The sequence below is a fragment of the Gnatocerus cornutus genome, chromosome 5 (assembly GCF_029298725.1).
Source record: "Gnatocerus cornutus isolate USDA-ARS CGAHR chromosome 5, icGnaCorn1.1, whole genome shotgun sequence".
In the NCBI taxonomy this organism is placed as follows: Eukaryota; Metazoa; Arthropoda; class Insecta; order Coleoptera; family Tenebrionidae; genus Gnatocerus; species Gnatocerus cornutus.
In genome coordinates, this window is record NC_142237.1 from 16082771 (window position 1) to 16101187 (window position 18417).

At 36.3% G+C, this 18417-nt stretch overlaps 7 protein-coding genes across 8 annotated transcripts; 2 read left to right on the top strand and 5 right to left on the bottom strand.

The window, feature by feature from the left end:
* Nucleotides 1-1073: 1073 nt before the first annotated feature.
* Nucleotides 1074-2494, bottom strand: LOC148175101 (ninjurin-A-like). Its single transcript, XM_088035820.1, has 2 exons — nucleotides 1625-2494; nucleotides 1074-1447 (listed from the first exon to the last, which is right to left on the bottom strand). Exons 1-2 carry the CDS (start codon nucleotides 2273-2275, stop codon nucleotides 1280-1282), a joined length of 819 nt encoding a protein of 272 aa, XP_087891946.1. The 5' UTR covers nucleotides 2276-2494; the 3' UTR covers nucleotides 1074-1279.
* Nucleotides 2495-4193: 1699 nt separating this feature from the next.
* LOC148175102 (ninjurin-A-like) lies at nucleotides 4194-5406 on the bottom strand. The gene is made up of 2 exons (XM_088037917.1): nucleotides 4650-5406; nucleotides 4194-4597 (listed from the first exon to the last, which is right to left on the bottom strand). Exons 1-2 carry the CDS (start codon nucleotides 5139-5141, stop codon nucleotides 4364-4366), a joined length of 726 nt encoding a protein of 241 aa, XP_087894043.1. The 5' UTR covers nucleotides 5142-5406; the 3' UTR covers nucleotides 4194-4363.
* Nucleotides 5407-6481: 1075 nt separating this feature from the next.
* LOC148175103 (uncharacterized) lies at nucleotides 6482-8059 on the top strand. The gene is made up of 2 exons (XM_088037915.1): nucleotides 6482-6573; nucleotides 6618-8059. The coding sequence occupies exons 1-2, from the start codon at nucleotides 6571-6573 to the stop codon at nucleotides 7941-7943; spliced, it is 1329 nt and encodes a 442-aa protein (XP_087894041.1). The 5' UTR covers nucleotides 6482-6570; the 3' UTR covers nucleotides 7944-8059.
* A 332-nt stretch (nucleotides 8060-8391) lies between these two features.
* Nucleotides 8392-10713, bottom strand: LOC148175104 (cytochrome P450 302a1, mitochondrial-like). 2 transcript variants are annotated; one of them, XM_088037913.1, is made up of 9 exons: nucleotides 10244-10713; nucleotides 9946-10183; nucleotides 9710-9897; nucleotides 9459-9663; nucleotides 9213-9369; nucleotides 8914-9162; nucleotides 8668-8874; nucleotides 8509-8619; nucleotides 8392-8409 (listed from the first exon to the last, which is right to left on the bottom strand). In XM_088037913.1, the coding sequence occupies exons 1-8, from the start codon at nucleotides 10410-10412 to the stop codon at nucleotides 8509-8511; spliced, it is 1524 nt and encodes a 507-aa protein (XP_087894039.1). In that variant the 5' UTR covers nucleotides 10413-10713; the 3' UTR covers nucleotides 8392-8409. The 2 variants fall into 2 exon arrangements, with proteins under 2 accessions (XP_087894039.1, XP_087894038.1); XM_088037912.1 differs by lacking the exon at nucleotides 8392-8409 and having other exon boundaries at nucleotides 8440-8619.
* A 33-nt stretch (nucleotides 10714-10746) lies between these two features.
* PIG-V (phosphatidylinositol glycan anchor biosynthesis class V) lies at nucleotides 10747-12344 on the bottom strand. Its single transcript, XM_088037914.1, has 2 exons — nucleotides 12237-12344; nucleotides 10747-12187 (listed from the first exon to the last, which is right to left on the bottom strand). Exons 1-2 carry the CDS (start codon nucleotides 12246-12248, stop codon nucleotides 10766-10768), a joined length of 1434 nt encoding a protein of 477 aa, XP_087894040.1. The 5' UTR covers nucleotides 12249-12344; the 3' UTR covers nucleotides 10747-10765.
* Nucleotides 12345-12372: 28 nt separating this feature from the next.
* Nucleotides 12373-13292, top strand: LOC148175106 (uncharacterized). Its single transcript, XM_088037918.1, has 2 exons — nucleotides 12373-12495; nucleotides 12542-13292. The coding sequence occupies exons 1-2, from the start codon at nucleotides 12419-12421 to the stop codon at nucleotides 13161-13163; spliced, it is 699 nt and encodes a 232-aa protein (XP_087894044.1). The 5' UTR covers nucleotides 12373-12418; the 3' UTR covers nucleotides 13164-13292.
* Nucleotides 13214-14719, bottom strand: LOC148175107 (NAD(P)H oxidoreductase RTN4IP1, mitochondrial-like). The gene is made up of 6 exons (XM_088037916.1): nucleotides 14422-14719; nucleotides 14167-14372; nucleotides 13925-14122; nucleotides 13766-13878; nucleotides 13452-13716; nucleotides 13214-13405 (listed from the first exon to the last, which is right to left on the bottom strand). Exons 1-6 carry the CDS (start codon nucleotides 14666-14668, stop codon nucleotides 13301-13303), a joined length of 1134 nt encoding a protein of 377 aa, XP_087894042.1. The 5' UTR covers nucleotides 14669-14719; the 3' UTR covers nucleotides 13214-13300.
* Between the last annotated feature and the right edge of the window lie 3698 nt (nucleotides 14720-18417).

Sequence of the window (18417 nt, forward strand, 5' to 3'; positions counted from 1 at the left end):
CCTAAATGAGTAACTCGGTTTCCAAACAGTTTATTTGCTTAAATTGATTGATCATCCTTACAAAATCTGGTAAAATGTAGTAAGACTGTTCCGTTATTTCGGAAAAAAAAGATTCAGTTGCTTGACCACAGGCTTCTGATTTTCGTAACAGTGGTCAAATTTGTGGTAAAAAAGTTGATCAATTCAAGCACCAGTTTATCGTCATCACTGACTCAATTAAATATCGAGTTCTTTAATTTCAGTAATTAAACTACTCTGTTAATTATTATCAAGTGCAACTGCATCATGGGATAGTGGACACACATATTTATTAAGACAAGTTTATGTTTCCTGTTTCAAACTATTTTGTTAACGATCCATTTGTAATTGGTTCGAAACTTTTTTATGGTTTCCTTGGTAAAAAAATCTCAATTTTTTTTATTTCGATGATATACCTCATACTCAAGATCCACGTCATTTCTTTATTTTTTGTCAACCTAAAGAAATTCTGTATAATTGCGAAATCAAAATTGTTACTTATCGTGACTAGCGATATAAAAAACACTATTGTATTCCTCGTTTTATTCTCCATTGTATAATTTTCAATTGATCGATTTGTTGATAACAATAGTCATTTTAATTAATAAAACTCATAATGAACTACATACATGCATTTTACAAGCTTTAATTTTTTGAGACAGAGTGCCAGAATGCTTATAATTAAAAATTGTCGCAATCTGTTCGAAACGTCCCAGTCATAAAACCTCCAAAAAAGATCGCGTGCGACTGATTTATAATAAATGTTGCATGAATCTGCTAAAAAGTGTTTGAAGTTAAAAACAACTCCTACAGTTGCTTAATTTTTCACAAAGTTAATCGACCTGATCCAAGGTGATTTTTGATTGTTACACAACGTCTTGTCGCTTGGAAACACAAAGATCACCTTTGAGAAAAACTAGACTGTACCCATTTATTATAATTATTGGCAAGCTGTGTTTGATTATCGCATTTACCCTTGAAATTCTTGAATAGATAATTAAGAATTCAGTTTAATGTTTACCCATTTCACGATGATCGTTACATAATGAATCACATTTTTCAGTTGAGATTTTTATTAATTGGTACACCAAATTTTATTTACATACGTATTTATAGGTATGCATCGAGAGCATTGTTCCTCCAAAATTTGCAGTCTTAAAAAAATAAATAACATTATATACAAGGTTCATATAAAACGGCTTTACGGCTAGGTTAAGTATAAATATCACAAGGCGCTTCAAGTACTTAAAGTCTAAACAAATTATGATGACCCATTTGCGACACCGAAAGCAGATATAAAAACGTTTATGACAGTTACAAGAAATATTCCAATTACTGTAAAATTGTTGATTCTATTTGCTATGCAGATCTCCTTCTCGTTCTTCACATTGTATGTTGCGTTCCATACAAGTCCTATTCCTACAGCAACCTTAAAAAACATAAATAAGATTTGGATATGTAAAAGCATGATAACGAAAGATAATTTTATCGCAACGACAAACCGCAAAAACCTCCTTTGTGTCGCTTCAAGCGACCTTTTGAAATAAACATGACATGGAAAACTTCGTCATTGCCAATAAAATTATAATAACATGTCGGTACTTACTTGGCAAATCAAACTAAAAGAGATTAAAATCAAGCTGGGCCAATAATAAGGGTGACGATTGAAGCTCTCTAGGACGTATCTCAACTGGTTGGCATTGGCAGAAAAAAGGGCCAAGTCCATCATCCCTTGAGCAAGAGTTTTCTTATGTTGATACACATTCACATCCGGTATAGATTCCAGATCTGGGACGACACTTCCTGTCTCTAGATCTGGTCCAAATCCCGGAGCGTACGGGAATCTTCCAGGATACCCAGGAGGGTGTAGTCCAGGTCGGGCCGCTCCATCAACTTCGTCCGGTTTTTCACTATCTCCATCTCCTCCAGCTCGGTTTGTAATAATAATCGGAATGTCACCATCAGATTTTGGTAGTTCTTCAGCGTCTGGGTTTGCGTCGTCTTTCTCCGTATCCGGTTTTTCGTTGAAAAATCCATCATCGACCCCAGGATAAGGGTTTCTAACAACCTCCCTATCATCGTTCAAATCGTCATCTTCAGTTTCCGCTCTGGCAAGAGGTGGTCTCCCATTACCACCCTCAACCAAAGGAACTCTTTCGGCCATATCGGGCGTTGCTTCTTCTCTTCGGATTCTTCGCGTGGGCACTGGTGACCTCGAGTTTGGATGATTCGGATAACTGGTATGATATGATGCCATTCGTTGATGAAAAACAGGAAATACTGATAGTGATACCACACGTGTTGTCTTCACTACTACCGGCGATGAACTGAATCAACTCTACAATGATGCTGATGTTAAAAAGCCTGCCAAGTGTACGTAACTTCGGTGGATTTACCAGTAGGTTTATTTATATGAATATATGATTCACATGGCAAACATTAACTCGCGGTGTTTCTAACTACTGTTATGAAAATTCAAGGTTTAACGATGTTGGCGAAAAATAAACGAAGTTAAACCGTATTAGTATTTGAATTAAGTTCGACGGGAATTTTGCGGTTTCCCTAATTGACAATAAGCATTTCCCGAATTTTGTCAAAGCGTTTAGACGGGAAATTCGGAGGAAAATTGTCTTTAATAAGATAAGAAAGTCTTCAGTGGGCTGCGCGCAGAAATTCCTGCATCATGGGAAATTCGCGGCGAAGCTAGGTCGGGGTAAAAGCCATGTGCGTCATGGACAGGTTTGCCGATTATGGAGACGCGAAGAAAGGCAGGTATAGAACAAGATTTTTGGGCCAGAGAACAAAATTTTGTACCACGCAAAATCACGTCCACAAAAGCAAGACTATGGGAACTTGTTAAATAAATTAGTACCTTGTCTAGATATGACTATTTTTAATTTTTTTGTTGCTTGATCATCCACTTAGTACCTAACTATAGATCAATGTATTCTCTGTTAAATAACTTTTACAAGAAAATGCTAAAACTAGAAAAAAGCAAAATAATCGTGAAATTGTCAAAGACGAAATCAAAAAAATCCGGTCTAGTCTTATTATGCAACATGTGTTCATTTTATATTAAACATAAAAAACTTTCGTGTTTCTCTAAAAATACCTCCACTAATTCATTTTCTTAGGTCAAACACCGCATTCCACGAACCAAAGCTTGATGTTGTCTGATGATCAGAGCTTATAAAACATTTCACAAAATTTGTTAATAGAGTCTACTGAAAAGTAATACAAAGAAATTGGTTTCAAAAAATTGTATTTTTAGATTTCATAGTAAACAAACCGACAGCTGCCAGATTTTTTTCTGTTGCTCATCCTAATTCGACTAGTTTTAAATGTAGGATCACTTTCAGACGGATATTTCTTGTGTCTGCTTTGTGTCACCAAAAGGTGACAATTTCATATTAAAAAATTTCTTATTAAATTACCTACGTTTCATTAACTTTGAAGTAAAATGTGTCATTGTAATATACTTTATATTAAAAAGTTTGACAAAGACATGTCCTTTTTGGCAAAAAGAGTAGTAATAATTTAAAACAAACAAAATCAATTAATAGTTTTTGAAATCAAAGCGATATATCTTAAGAAGCAAAAAATCTAGAAAAATAAAAGTTGTTTTTTGTGTTAATTTAAGCGTTTCACGATTCACTAAGTTTATCCGTACTTACGAGACGCTATCGATAAAATTTGATAAAAAGTATCAATCAGTTGTTTGTTTTTGTGGTGGAGAGAACAGATTGTCTCTAATTTTACTTTTGAAGATTACATATCACTGGTTTAATAACTTTTATAAAAACTACAAACGTAAATAATAATTCTTGTTTATGTTTTAAATCAACTTCGCAGTTTACTTACAAACCAGCATCCAGTTTAGCAATTTTATGAATAATTTTATTGCGGATTACCAATTTATGGTGATTGCATCTTTCCCGTTGTTGTTCATAAACAATTATTTTTTTCTGTTTGAAAAATCAGTGTAATGAAAAACAAATTAACAATATTTATACCTAAATAGCAACTGTTTAAATGTCAGTCTCTTGGTAATAATCTATTGCGCAGAACACATTTTAATAAAATGATTTTCCAATCAAGTGCAATAAATTATTCTGCTCATCAGCGAATGCCCACGAGCGCAACGCGTGTTTTTTAACTATAAAAAATTCTTCATTGTTAATAAAACTTTATTAAAGCCAAAATACATGTTTTTCGGTGGTACATAGAAAATTATTCCTAATTTTAGCCCTCATATAAAAATAAATAATATAACAGTCACAACAAATTCTTACTACTACAACCTTAATTCTAATATCACAGTGCTATTAAAAACTCTTGACCGAAATCAGAAATCTCCAAAACCTTCAGACACTAACGCCATCGCTGTAGTTCCTGGTGGTGCTGCTCCCGCTACCACTAGTGGTGGAGGATTCGCGACACCAAACGCTGATATAAAAACATTTACGACAGTTACCAGAAAGATCCCAATAACAGTGTAATTATTCGCTTTATTTGCTTTGTTCATATCGAGTTTAATATTATACATAGAGTTCCACAACAATGCGAAACCGACCGCAACCTGTAACAAATTCAGTTGTAACATCTTTACTCCAATGACAATTAGAGCTTACCTGACAAATTAAGCTGAAGATAATCAAAATCATGCTGGGATAATAATAGGGATGTCTGTCAGCACACTCCAGGACATATCTCAACTGGTTCGCATTCGCCGAAAACAAGGCCAAATCCATCATTCCTTTCCCAAGAGTCTTTTTGTGTTGATAGAAATTAAGATCAGGAATTTCCCTTTCTGTGCCACCCCCCAGGACACCGAAGGGTCCCAAATTTACTGGAATGTTTGGTTCATTCACCTCGAGGTCACTTCCACCGTCACCTTCAGCTCTTTTGGGCATCTCCGAGGGCATCTCTTTTGATTTTGGTTCTTCGCTTTTATCACCCTCCTCCGCAGTGGGAACTTCTGTTTTAATTTCAGGTTTCCCAGGAGCTACTTCTACTTTGATTTCAGGTATTGGTTTGTTTTTCGTTTCAGATGGCTTCTCCATGTTTGGTGTTACCGGTTTTAGTTCAATTGATGGTGGTTTCACACTTGACGGATCCGACATGGTTGGTTGAATTCTGGTTTGGCACTGATACAACAAAGACAACGGGAAGCACTGATAACGGGTGCTTGCGAAAACAACACTGAAGGATGTTAGCACCGAAAATGAGTGAGTGGAAGCAGCACGCACGAGTTTATTTGTGATTCAACGGTTTCGTGCGACTATGTATCAGACTATAATTTTCTTAACTAGTGGGGAATTAATGATTCAAGGCTTTCCTGTGCAGCAGAATAGGTGTGATATAATGCATTAATATAAATAAATGTTGTAAATGATGCAGAAAATGTTTGTTTTCATACAAAAAATTGTTTTCCGTTGGAAAAAATAACTCAAAATACAAGACAAGTTTCTTTCATGCTAGTTAGTGGTGTCCCGCCCATTAATTACCAAGCACTTTACCAATTAATGATAGACTCGACTAATTTAAATTGTGTGTGGACTTTCCACGTTTTCTTGTAGGCCAAAGACCGCAGCAAAATATCACAATTTTTTGGCGCATTATCCACATTATCCATCAGAAACACATTTAAAAATTGGATACACACAACAAAATTAGTTTTCATACATTTTTACTTTCCATAGAATGTTATCAAGCGGTGATCAGTATAATGAGCATTGTATCACCTTGAATGGTGACACCTGAGTGATAATGAACTTGCCCTAGCGCCGTAAATACCATTGAATCCAAAACTATATTAAAATAAAGTAATTAAAATAATTGTATAACAAAAATGTAGTATAAAAACTCCAGTAAAATGCCAACTAAACCAAACAAAAGCGTCTGGGGTGCTGAAAATCCCACCCGTTGTAAACAAAATGACTTAGGCGAAAACTATAATTTACCCGACGAGACTGCTTTCGCAGAAGAAAAAATAAGAACAAATAAACGATTAGTCAGATAGACCAATTCAGTCTGCTCTGTTTATTCTTCTCCACTCGAACCTGTCAGGTGCTTAACTTACTCATTTTAATAATATTCGCAATCAAACATCAATGATTCATCCTATACCAAACTTGTCCCAGATCGGGTAAATTAGTTTTAAATGAAAATTCGCATTCCGCGTATGCGTCTTGGGATTTCCCGGGGAGACCGTAAGAAAGTCCCGCTTTCACGTCAAGGTAATCATCCAACAAAAATTATAATTCGGATTTTTTAGTTGCAATGGGCACTACAACCGGTTTCCAACCGCAAATGTTATAAAGCGCAGCGCCCCAAAGTCCCCACAGTCATTAAGACTTCTGAATCATTACCTACCAATTTACTTGATACTTTCGTTATGTTTATAAATTTTTAAATACCTGTTTGCACCTCCTTTCAAAAAAAATATTTCAATGACAAAATATTGCACCGGAGGGTCACCACAAAAGTATAAAAAGACAAGCACCCATAAATTTCCGGTTGCATTCTTTGTGAACGAACTGAGCCTGAAAAATGGTAAGTGTGTGTTTTTAAAATTATTTCTGATCATTCATTTATAGTTAACCGCAAGTTGCACGACGCTTTTGCTGTTGGCGGCAGCTTCATCTCTGGTGATTGCACGCTCAACTCGTAGCATCTCTTATCCTTATCCTCCAGCTATTCAGTTAGTTGAAGAAAAAGTGATTGATGCGCCGTATCCTGCTCCTGTTGTTGTAGAAACTCACCCTTACCCTGCTGCTGTTATCGAAACTAAACCTTACGCACCCGCTGTTCCTGTCGTTTCGGAGTATCATTACTATGTTGAAACACCGGAAGTGCCAAAACCGTATCCTGCAGAGGTCGTGGTGGAAGAAACCAAACCGTATCCTCCAGCTGTAGTAGACGAAGAGACAAAGCCGTATCCTCCAGCTGTCCCAGTAGTGCCAATTGTTACGGAATATCAGTACGACATCGCAGTGCCTGAAGTATCCAACCCGTATCCTGCTGCGGTCGTAGTAGAAGAAAGTAAACCTTATCCTGAAGCTGTGGTGGTCGAAGAGACAAAACCGTACCCTCCAGCGGTTCCAGTAGTGCCAATCGAAACGGAATATCACTACGACATTCCTGCTCCTGACGTATCAAAACCTTATCCTGGAGCTGTTGTTGTAGAAGAATCTAAACCTTATGCCCCTGCTGTGGAAATTGAAGAATCGAAACCTTATCCTCCAGCTGTTCCAGTAGTTCCAATCGTTACGGAATACCACTACGATATTCCTGCTCCTGATGTATCAAAACCTTATCCTGGAGCTGTTCTTGTGGAAGAAATTAAACCTTATCCTCCTGCTGTAGAAATTGAAGAATCGAAGCCTTATCCTCCAGCAGTTCCAGTAGTGCCAATCGTTACTGAATATCACTATAACATTGAAGTTCCTGAATCCAAACCTTATCCTCCTGCTGTTGAAGAAACGAAGCCTTATCCTCCAGCCGTGGTTGTTGAAGAAACAAAACCTTATCCTCCAGCTGTAGTTCCAGTAGTTCCTATCACTACAGAATACCACTACGACATTCCCAAAGTCTCTAAGCCGTATCCTCCTGCTGTTGTGGTAGAAGAAACAAAACCATACCCTCCTGCGGTGGTTGTAGAAGAAACAAAACCTTATCCTCCTGCTGTTGTGGTCGAAAAAACCAAACCATATCCTCCTGCGGTTGTTGTAGAAGAAACCAAACCGTATCCTCCGCCGGTGGTGGTCGAGGAGACAAAACCTTATCCTCCGCCTGTTGAAGTGAAGAAAGTTGAAACGACTACAAAATATCCTGTTATCGACGTCCGTTTTCCTTATCCTGCAGCTGTAGAGGAATCCAAACCTTATCCAGCAGCTCTTCCACTGAATTTTTTGAAATCGTAAAGTGTTTACATGATTCTTAAGCAATGATCTCCACCAAACAGGAGTTTTAATCATTGCAAATTTTTATTTATTTGTAATACCCATTTTGTGATCAATAAAAAGAATTAAAAAACGTGCTCAATTTGTTAAAATTTCTTTTGGTAGTTGCTTTAGTTGAAAATAGTGTAAATGAGAATTTAATTGCCAAAAAAAAACAATTTCATTCTACTATTACGAATCTCAACTTTACAAAAAATGGTAAGAATCGATTTTATTACAAAGCCGTAATTTGTGTATTTTTAGACCACTTGTTACGTATTGTTTGCTGTAGTTATTATAGCAAGTCTAATACATGATATAACCGCTTTTTACGTACCTGTAGCAACAAAAAATGTGTTTATTCCCGTTATAAGAAAAACTCCAATTTTCAGGCCACTATCAACTATTTCAACAAATTCAGCTCTAAACTTCTTAGTTCCGGTTATATCTATTGGAAAGGGACATTCATGCACTACGGTAATAATTAAAAATATATTTTATAATTATATGAAATATTTTTTTTGTAAAATACTTGTAAAAGTAATACCTATGATCTTTCTTCCCATTGTAACAAAATCGGTCCGTCGGGCTTATTAATTAGCAAAGACTTTGAATCGAGTTCGGATCCATTCCACCGAAGTTTATACTTCCGCGCGAGCTACAAACAAGAAATGAATTTCTCTTTTAATTGCGATGACAATCAAACCTTTAGAATCAACACAGTCATATTTTGTTCTGCGAATCGTCTAGCAATACACGTGCGCTGACCATGACCAAACGGCAGAACAAGATACGGATCTGTCGGTCGATATGAAGAGTGTCCCCGAATCCACCTTTCAGGCTTAAAAGAATCCGGCTCTGGGAAATACTTTTCCAGACGACTCAAAACTTGATTTAACGTAACTACAATGGTCTACAAAAACGTAATTATTTTTTTTCATTTTTATCTTACCCCTGATGGCACTTTATACCCCGAGAAAACAACATCGGAGGTCAAAACTCGTCCGACACCTATCGAAATTGGTCTTAATCGGAGCGATTCTTTGACTACACATTTCGCGTAGTTTGCTCTTTTGTAGATTTCGGGAGTTACAGGATCTGATGGGTTTGGGAGAAGGCGACACGATTCTTCGTGTAACGAGTCCTGGACCTCGGGACTCTGCGCGAGGTGGTAAAGAAGAAAACTTGACGCGTACGTTGTCTAAAAACAGGAATTAGAAGTAAAAGAAAATTTGTGGGGGGGAAGATTACAGTGTCCATTCCTGCTAGGAGAAAATCGCAAACTATTCCGATTATGTCTTTGAAGTCTAGGGATGAAGAGGCTATGTAGCTTTCAAGTAGTGTTGGAGGATTCGGAGATTTTTCGGCGAAGGTTGACATTTTGAGGGCTACTAAATCGATGGCCACGCTAAAATTAAATCAATCAATATTAGAATATTCAATTAGCTTATTCCATTTGTTTTGGACACGTTAAACTGCTTGAATTATTAATTTTACCTCTCCATGAACTCTTGCGCCTTTTTAAGCCTCTTGTAGGCAGGCGTTTCAATTTTTCTCCACAACTGGGGACCATTGTCAGTCTTTAAAATGGTACTATTAGTAACAAAGGCCGAATCCAACAGTCTTGAGGACTTAGAATTAGAGTCTAATTCCTCATCATAAAAACTTTGAAACCTAATATCAAAAGCAGCCACGCCAATTACTAAAAAATTATTTTAGAATTTTTCTTTCATCTTTAATATTCTCACTTTCTAAAAACAATCTTGACAACTCTGGAAGGAAATCACTATCAGAATCTTGATAAATACTTTTTAATCTTGTCTCCATCCATTCTGTGATAACGTCGTTTGAACCTCTGATAAAAGAAAGGGCTTCTGCGGGCGAAGATATGCCTTTTTGGAATACTTTGCGGGTACGCGCCCATTCTGGCCCATTACTGGCAATGAAGGACTTTAGGTTTGAAGATGGAGAAGAAAAAACTTACGTGGGTAATAATCCACCAGAGTTATAAATATGGGGTCTGTCTAATCTGTACTTTTCTAAAGCGAGGTGACTGCGGCGATGAGGGTGCATGCCTTCACTATTGTACATGATTTTAACATCCTCAGGGTCTGCAAGCCAGACAATATTCTCTCTAGGGGCAATTTCTTCTCTAATTATGGGACCATAGAGCTCATAATTTTTAAGGGCATTTTTGTGTAACCTATCAAACTGGTAGCGACCTGTTTTTAATACCTTATTAAATTTACTGTGGGAGCTACACAATAACATCTCTTACCTACCTATCAACGGTAAATACAAATATAACGTTCCAATCAAAGGCAGGGATTTAGGGCCTGGGATCTCTTCAAACGATTTGAGTTTCCCAGAACTTGAGAATCTTCCATGGAGATAACAAGAGTTCCTAATTTTAGTGAGAAAGAAGGCACTTTTGGGGTTCCATAAACACATTTTGATTTTAATGGCACTTGAATATTTGGACCTCTGAATGTAAAATCTCCGCACAAATTCGTGTCTAGTCCGGTTTAAAGAATATGCATAAAAACATCTTTTCAGCCCACTTCACTAGAGAGGGGGGCACGCATATTTTCGCTTCGATTTGATTATAAAACAGCCGGAGTACGCAGCTATAATTTACTATACAAATAAATAAATGTGACACTAACACCACAAGAGGCAAAGGAAAAAAATAACGAATTAAAATAAATAAAAATGATAAAAATTTTGAGGTTAAAGTTTTGAACTTTACATGTGCTGCCATCTGAGGTTATATAAAAATTGCGTGGTAAATTCAAATTTTATTGTTAAGTCCATGGTAAAAAATTACAAAACATTACAGTTCCAACAAAATAATAACTTAGAAAGTACCCTACAACTAAACGCTCTCTTCTATTATGTTTGTAACTCAGTTTATTCAATAAAGTCTCGGAATTGAGGGCAGAGACGTGATAAGAGACCAACCAATATAGAACAGGACTGGCAGAACATAACATTCTTGTAGTCACTTGTATATGGACATTAAAAATACAAAAAATTGTCAATAGTGTTGAATGTACCATAAATACTACCATAGCTGGGCTGAATTGGGATTTTTCTGTCTCGGGCGACGTAAAATTGAATATCTGTGTTAGCTCTTTGGGAAATTGCTTAAAAAATTTAAGACTACCTTCTAACATAATAATAATGATAGGAAAAGCTAACAAAAAGTTAGGAACTTGTTTCACTTCGTAATATTGCAAAAAACCGACTTTCCAGTAGTGTGACTGGACGTAAGAATACGCTAAGGGTACAGTTTTGAAACACCATGACTGGTTGTGTTTTGAGAATGTTCCTGGCAGTATAAAATCCTGTTTTAAAACTGCTTGTGGTAACGTAGTCTCAAAGTCCTTACAAAACAATTGGAACGAATAAAATTCAAATGCAATAAAAGGTAAAAGACAAATAATTGTTATAAAAAATGATAAAAGAACGAATTGAAGCGTACATAACAATTTATCACTCGCCCGTTTTTTCAGTTTTACTTTCCCCAAGTACAAACATCCCAAGGTATAAAAAAAGAAACCTAAATTTAACACACCATTTGACCTTGTAAGTGCACTCAGACTCACAGGGACAATGTATACAATATCTTTGACTTTTAAATGGTTGTGAATATCACAGTATTTCTTATACAACAAAACTGAATTTAGCATACATTTAAAAGTTAAATAACTAAACACGCATTCTGTGTAGGGTGCTGTAAAAAATACAGATGCTGGATTATAACAAAACAAAATTGACGCCTTGTACGCTAAATCCTTGTTAACAATATAAAGTGATAATTCGTATAAACATAATGCTGATTGAATGAAGCAAAATGTGTTAATAGACAAGTAAATTAATAATGATAATGACTCTGAATTCAAGAAAGGAATGACAACACCTAGCGCTGATGATAGAGTCCTTACTAAATATGGACAAAACGGAAAGAAAGCGAGACTGTGCTCATAAGTGTACCCATACAAAGAAATCTGCATGAACTGTTGGGCATCCCATCTTAAGAATCCCCCAAAAAAATGAGCCACCACTTGATCTAATAACCCAGACTGGGGCAACTTTGGAAAGCGAAAAGCATCAGCTTCATGATCTGGCACCAATAAATTAGAGACATACTGTAGAAGTACCAATAAAAGTCTTGAAGTGAGAGCAGTTTTCAATATAACCTGTTTTTCACTCGTAATCGTGACCTGCAATAAAACCATTCTAAACTTTATGCTAATAACGAGCTAAACCTACTGTTGTCTTCATTTTTACTAGAAAATACGTATTTCAATAAATATTCGATCATTTCTGTTTACCGGTTCGTTCACAGTTGATGACGTTTCACACCATTTGACACTGACAGGAGAGTTTGAGGTTAAACCTGTCCTTCAATTTAACTAAAAAAATTAATATGTGAATTTTTTCGGAAAATCGTCATGGATCACATGTTAACAGAATCTGAGATCAAAATTGAAGAGGAGGAAATTAACGAAACTGAATGTTATCCCGGCAGGTACAGCAAAACTCGTTAAAACAAGGTTCTTACATGAGTTTTCTAGCACTTCTGAGACTCAATCAAAACATAAAAAACCTAAAAGGAGTCGCCATAATGTAAATTGCAAGAGTGAGAAACTTCCGGTTCCTCCCAACGATCATGTTGATAAGAGTTGGAAAGAATACTTGAAAACAGAGAACACATTAGAGACTTACTACTGCAGTCATTGTCCCTTTGAAACTAAATGGAAATGTTATCTTAAAAGTCACATGAAAAAGATTCACTCCTCTGATGATGCCAGAATCTACCATTGCATGGAATGTAAATTTAAAACAAAGTGGAAGTTTAGTCTCAGCAATCACATGAAAGTTCACAGTGCTCCTGGGACTTTAAAAATGCACAAATGTCCCAAATGTAATTACCAAACGAAATGGAATAATGGTTTAAGTAGTCATATGAAAGTACACGTTCTTCCTAAAGTCATGAAAGTAAATGTATATAAATGCAATGAATGTAGCTTTGAGTGTAAAAATAAGTTAGATTTGGCACACCATACTAAAATGGTTCATAATCCTTTACAAACTGTGTACAAATGTCCTATCTGCCCTTTTGAAACTAAGTTTAGACATGGAGTGAACAAACACGTAAAAGTCCATAATACAACAAAGCTGAATGTGATAAAGTAAACAGAATTTCTAGTCTTACAAGTTTTTGTACTGAAAGTTTTTATTTTGGGTGTTGAGTAACATTGTTATTTTATTTTTATGTTATTTATTATGTAATATAAATTAAAACACATTAAATCTTCAAGTCTTTTCAAGTTCTAATGCGTTACAACAATTTTCCCTCTCATGTGCCCATTTTTAAGATCAGAAAAAGCCTCTGGCAACTTGTCAAACTTAAACTCTTTATGAATCAGCGGCCGAATCTACAAAAAAGTAGTAATAACGTTTTTTTAAAGAGTGACCTTATACCTTTCCACTTTTAACGAGTTTGTCTACAAAATCAAAACCATCACCAGAAGGCACAAAAAACCCCCACATCAAACATTTTTTTTGGCCAGGAGGCTTGAAATTATACCGCAGTAAAGTGCCCGCACTGTTGAGTAACCCTCCTGCTAGTCCGTGTTGATCCGTGTTTAATAAAAGGGGCGAGTTCAAAGTGATGTACGTCCCAAATTGCCAAGTTTTGGGGACGTTATCATACCCAAATTTCGCACAGTCGAGGATAATATGGTAGCTGCAAGATGCTGTTAAATGGAGCTCAATTTTTAATTAAATGTACCCACTATCCCTCTTTTTCTACGTTTTTGAGATAATTTGGATCCTTGTAGTCAAAAACAGAGTCAGCTCCTAAAGACTCTATTAAAGGGACAGCATCTGTGGAACAAGTACCATGGACCTAAAGAAAATATATTTTTTTTGTATAGTAAGATTTTAATTCTTACTATGCACTCTTGTGATTTTAGCATTTGAACTGCAACAGTACCAACGCCTCCTGAAGCCCCCAAAATTAACACTCTCGAGCCTTTCGCCCCTTTTAATGCTAAATTTCCAAAAATGTACAAAGCTGCCCAGGCAGTCATAGATGCATAAACAACAGAGGTGCTTTCAGCTGGGGTCAAATCTTTGGGTTTTTGGCGAACCTGTAAGAGTAATTTGAAACTGAAAAGTACAACCATCAACTTACATGTGCTCTATTGGCTACTATTACTTCTGAGAAGCTGCCTTGTTTGTGAATTGGTACAAAACCATAAACTTTGTCTCCTATTTTAAGAGAATTCCCTACTTCTGGTCCTTTGTATATTACAGTTCCGGCAAAATCCCTGCCTAATGTTAAGGGTAGTTCCATTTCATACTTTCTAGCAACTTGAAGGAGTGTTCTGCCATATCCCCCTACAGCCAGAAGAAAGTTTAAGGGTTTAAATTAAAATGTACAAAGTACCTAACATTAAAATATCTATTGGGTTAATTGAAGATGCTTCTACGTTAATTAATAACTGATCGGGCTCCCGAACTTGAGGGATTCTAGTGTCCCCGTATTGTAATTCACTGATATCTCCATATGAATGGACTTGCCATGCTTTGACTCTGTCTTGTTCTTGTAATTTAACACCTGTGGCAGCAGTACTGAACTTAGAACGACCTTGCCTAAGTATATGAACCGTTTTATTTACAATTTTCAGTAACATTGTTATTGTTTTGATTGTTAGGTTAAGTTAAGTTTGACGTTTTACTCACAAGTATTGTTGGTTGTCTAAACTGGAATTTATTGAAACGGGCTGTTTAAACTTTTTAAAATTTCTGGGCCGGTTTACAGAAGCTATGTTAAATCTTTAATTTCGATTAAATACTTAAACATCATGTTAAATAGACATGTGATTACTTTTCCGCCAATCAAATGTCACCAATCGTCAAATTAGTTGCGAGATTAACTTATTAATTTAACTTAATTGCGTAAACAGGCCCTCTATGTATTAATTTATTGTTAAGCAAACTTGTTAATTAAACTTGCTTACGCATTCTATAAAAAATAGTTTTTAATACAATTTATTGAAAAACAAAATAAAATGGTTTATAGGTGTGCTAAATAAATTTATGTTTTTTATTACCAACAAAAATAGCATTAATTTTTACAAAAATAAATATTGTTTTTTAAAGTGGCACTCCATAAGTGGCATGTGGTACCACAACTTCCTTAATGGGTACTCCATAGGTGGTATGGGGTTCTACTACTTCAGGGTGTGCAACAGCAACACTGTAAGAGACCGCTGACGTGTACGGTAGAGGGAAAACTGGAGCTGAGTGTACAAGAGGAGTTGGGGCTACGATAGCAGGAGCGTGGTGCTCTTCGGGGACGCCGTAAACGATAGCCGGCACTTCTGGTGTTTTTACTTCCGGAACTCCATAAACTGGAGCTGGTACAACAGGCGCATAAGGAGCTTCATGGTGCACTTCAATAGTAGGAATGTCGTAGGAGTATTCAGTCTGAATTGGAGCTACTTCAACGTGGTGTTCAGGGACGCCGTAAACTGTAGCTGGTACTACTGGGGTCTTTTCTTCAGGGACTCCGTAAACGGTAGCTGGTACAACTTCGTGGTGCACAGTAGGAATGTCGTATGAGTATTCTGTCTGGATCGGGGCTACTTCAACGTGGTGTTCTGGGACACCGTAAACGGTGGCTGGGATGACTGGTGCTTTTTCCTCAGGAACTCCATAAACTGGAGCTGGTACGACGGGAGCATAAGGAGCTTCGTGGTGCACTTCAACAGTAGGAATGTCGTACGAATATTCAGTCTGGATTGGAGCTACTTCAACGTGGTGTTCTGGGACGCCGTAAACGGTAGCTGGGATAACTGGTGTTTTTTCTTCAGGAACTCCATAAACTGGAGCTGGTACGACGGGAGCATAGGGAGCTTCGTGGTGTACTTCAACAGTAGGAATGTCGTAGGAATATTCAGTCTGGATTGGAGCTACTTCAACATGATGTTCAGGGACGCCGTAAACTGTAGCTGGTACTACTGGAATCTTTTCTTCAGGGACTCCATAAACCACAGCTGGTACTACTGGGGTCTTTTCTTCAGGGACTCCATAAACTACGGCTGGTACTACTGGCGCTTTTTCTTCCGGAACTCCATAAACTGGAGCAGGGACAACTGGTGCAGGGATGGCGTAGGAATATTCTGTTTCAATTGGAACAATTGCAGCGGCGTGTCCTTCAGGGACACCGTAAACAGGGGCTGGGACAACCGGAATTTTTTCTTCTGGAACTCCATAGGTTGTGGCTGGTATAATGGATGCAGGTAGATTATAAGAAGCTTCAGAGCGAAGAGCTAACGCTACAAGGACCAACAGAATCTGCAAATTTCAAGATTATAAAACCCCTTTGTTATAAATGTTCGGAAACATACCAATTTCATGTTGTTTTCGTTTATGTTTCTTTCACGATTCTAATGCTCATTATCTTCAAACAAATGACTTTTATATGTTTTTTGTCACCCATCGGCAAAAATCATTACATTTCACTTTCAAAAGTGTAGTAGATACTGGTTTACCTAGCACTTAAGAACTTTCGAATATTTCGTTGCTTTACAAAAATAAAAAAAAGAAGTTTTAGATACAGTTTATTTGCACATTAAAGTTAATAACGATAAAAAGTATCGCTCCTACAACTTTTACATCCAGCGTTAACAGTAGCGAATCTTTGTTCAAAGCAGTTGGTATAACCATAATTGACAAAGTACGATACGTTTTTCTTCAAGTTTTCGTTTGAAACAGCAATATCTCCCTGAAAAAAAATCTTTTTATATAAACGGGCTCAATTATACTGACATTTCTGATGAAACAGCTTTTGCAAGTAATGCTTTGTTGAAACAGCGGCGCGAAAATTATGATTTTGTCTCTAAAATCTGAGAGATGACGAACATCAGAAAGTTCAAAGATTTCTTCACAGATAACTTTCTACAAAAAGCATTTCAGTTTAGAACACAAATCAAATTACTTACTTCTCTTTTGCAAGTTTTGATGATGTGGCTTGTACTGCGCGAATCTCTTTCAACCGCTGGAAAGGACAGGTCGTAACCCTCATAATCATTGTAAAAATGTTTACAATAAAATGTTCCAAACAGAGCTAAAAATGAAATTACCTGAAGGAACAATAATTAGGTAAAAAAAATTAAACAGAATGAGATGAACCGTTAAAAAATTCTTCATATTTCGGCACACTCTTCTCTGACCGAATTTACTGGAGGGGTGCTTTTATATTCTGGTTATCATCATGTTTTAAAATAGATCATTTAATTAAGGTCGGACGTATGTCACAGAAGATTAAGCTAAATAACTGTGTTGGATATTTAATCTGAATGGATTATAATAAATTCCTCATTCATCGAATTCCTGAAGTTTAATCATTGGTTTGATGTAGGTAGTTTCATTCTGTCGATTTGTATAATGAAAAGCTGTGGGTTATAATTTATTATTAGCAATAAATGAAACGTTTATCCAGTTGTAATTAGTAAAACGGTTTACATTTATGGCGATAATCGCTTGAGGTAATTTTAGTGTTATAAAAGATAACGCCTAATGCTGTATTTTAATCTAATGGAAATAAGTTTTTTATTAAAATTAGGTTTTGCCTCAATTGAATAAACTTCAATTAGAATGCAAATTTTTATTTTAACAACAATTACATGACTTCAATACATTTATTATTAATAAATATTATTAAAATACGCCCAATAAACTTTTTCTCCGCAAATTTGGCACCCTGCATTTAAAGCCAGTGACTGTGGTTCGAAGCACCCACTTCTGGTATTACGAAAAAAGGTAAAATTTACTTTTCGGGTCACATTTATTTCCTCAATGTTGTGGTTCTAAAAACACTTTCGGTATTAACACCCAGAAATTTAAAACTTACTTCATTGATACACTTCTCGCAAACAACTTCTTCTACGTAGCTGGGAAAAGATCCCGGTAAGTTTTTTTTCTGCATGCGTTCATGACACACGATGCCCTGAAAACTGGATTAAATTGAATTGTAGAGCTGGAAAGATGACTTACGTTTCCTGTGCAGTAACGATTTCCCAATATGGAAAATTGTTCGTATTGTTGCAAATGTAGCGTTGCTACTTGAAACCCCATTAAAACCTGAAAAAACAACACAATAAAATTGTTTAAGAACACTGAATTAATAAACCAGGAAATAAAAATTCATTTTGGTAGTGGAAAACGACTTGTTATTATTTTCATAATTTCCGTGTTTTTATACAGATGATAATGACTTTGAATTAACACCGTTTGATTAATTTTTTCAAATTACACTGTAAGCTCATTCCATGCATTCGTGATCTGAATTATCTGTCGGTTATTGCTTTCAGGCACGTCCCTTCTCATTTGCATTAATTGCACAAAACAAATTCTGATGTTTCTTGCACACAACATT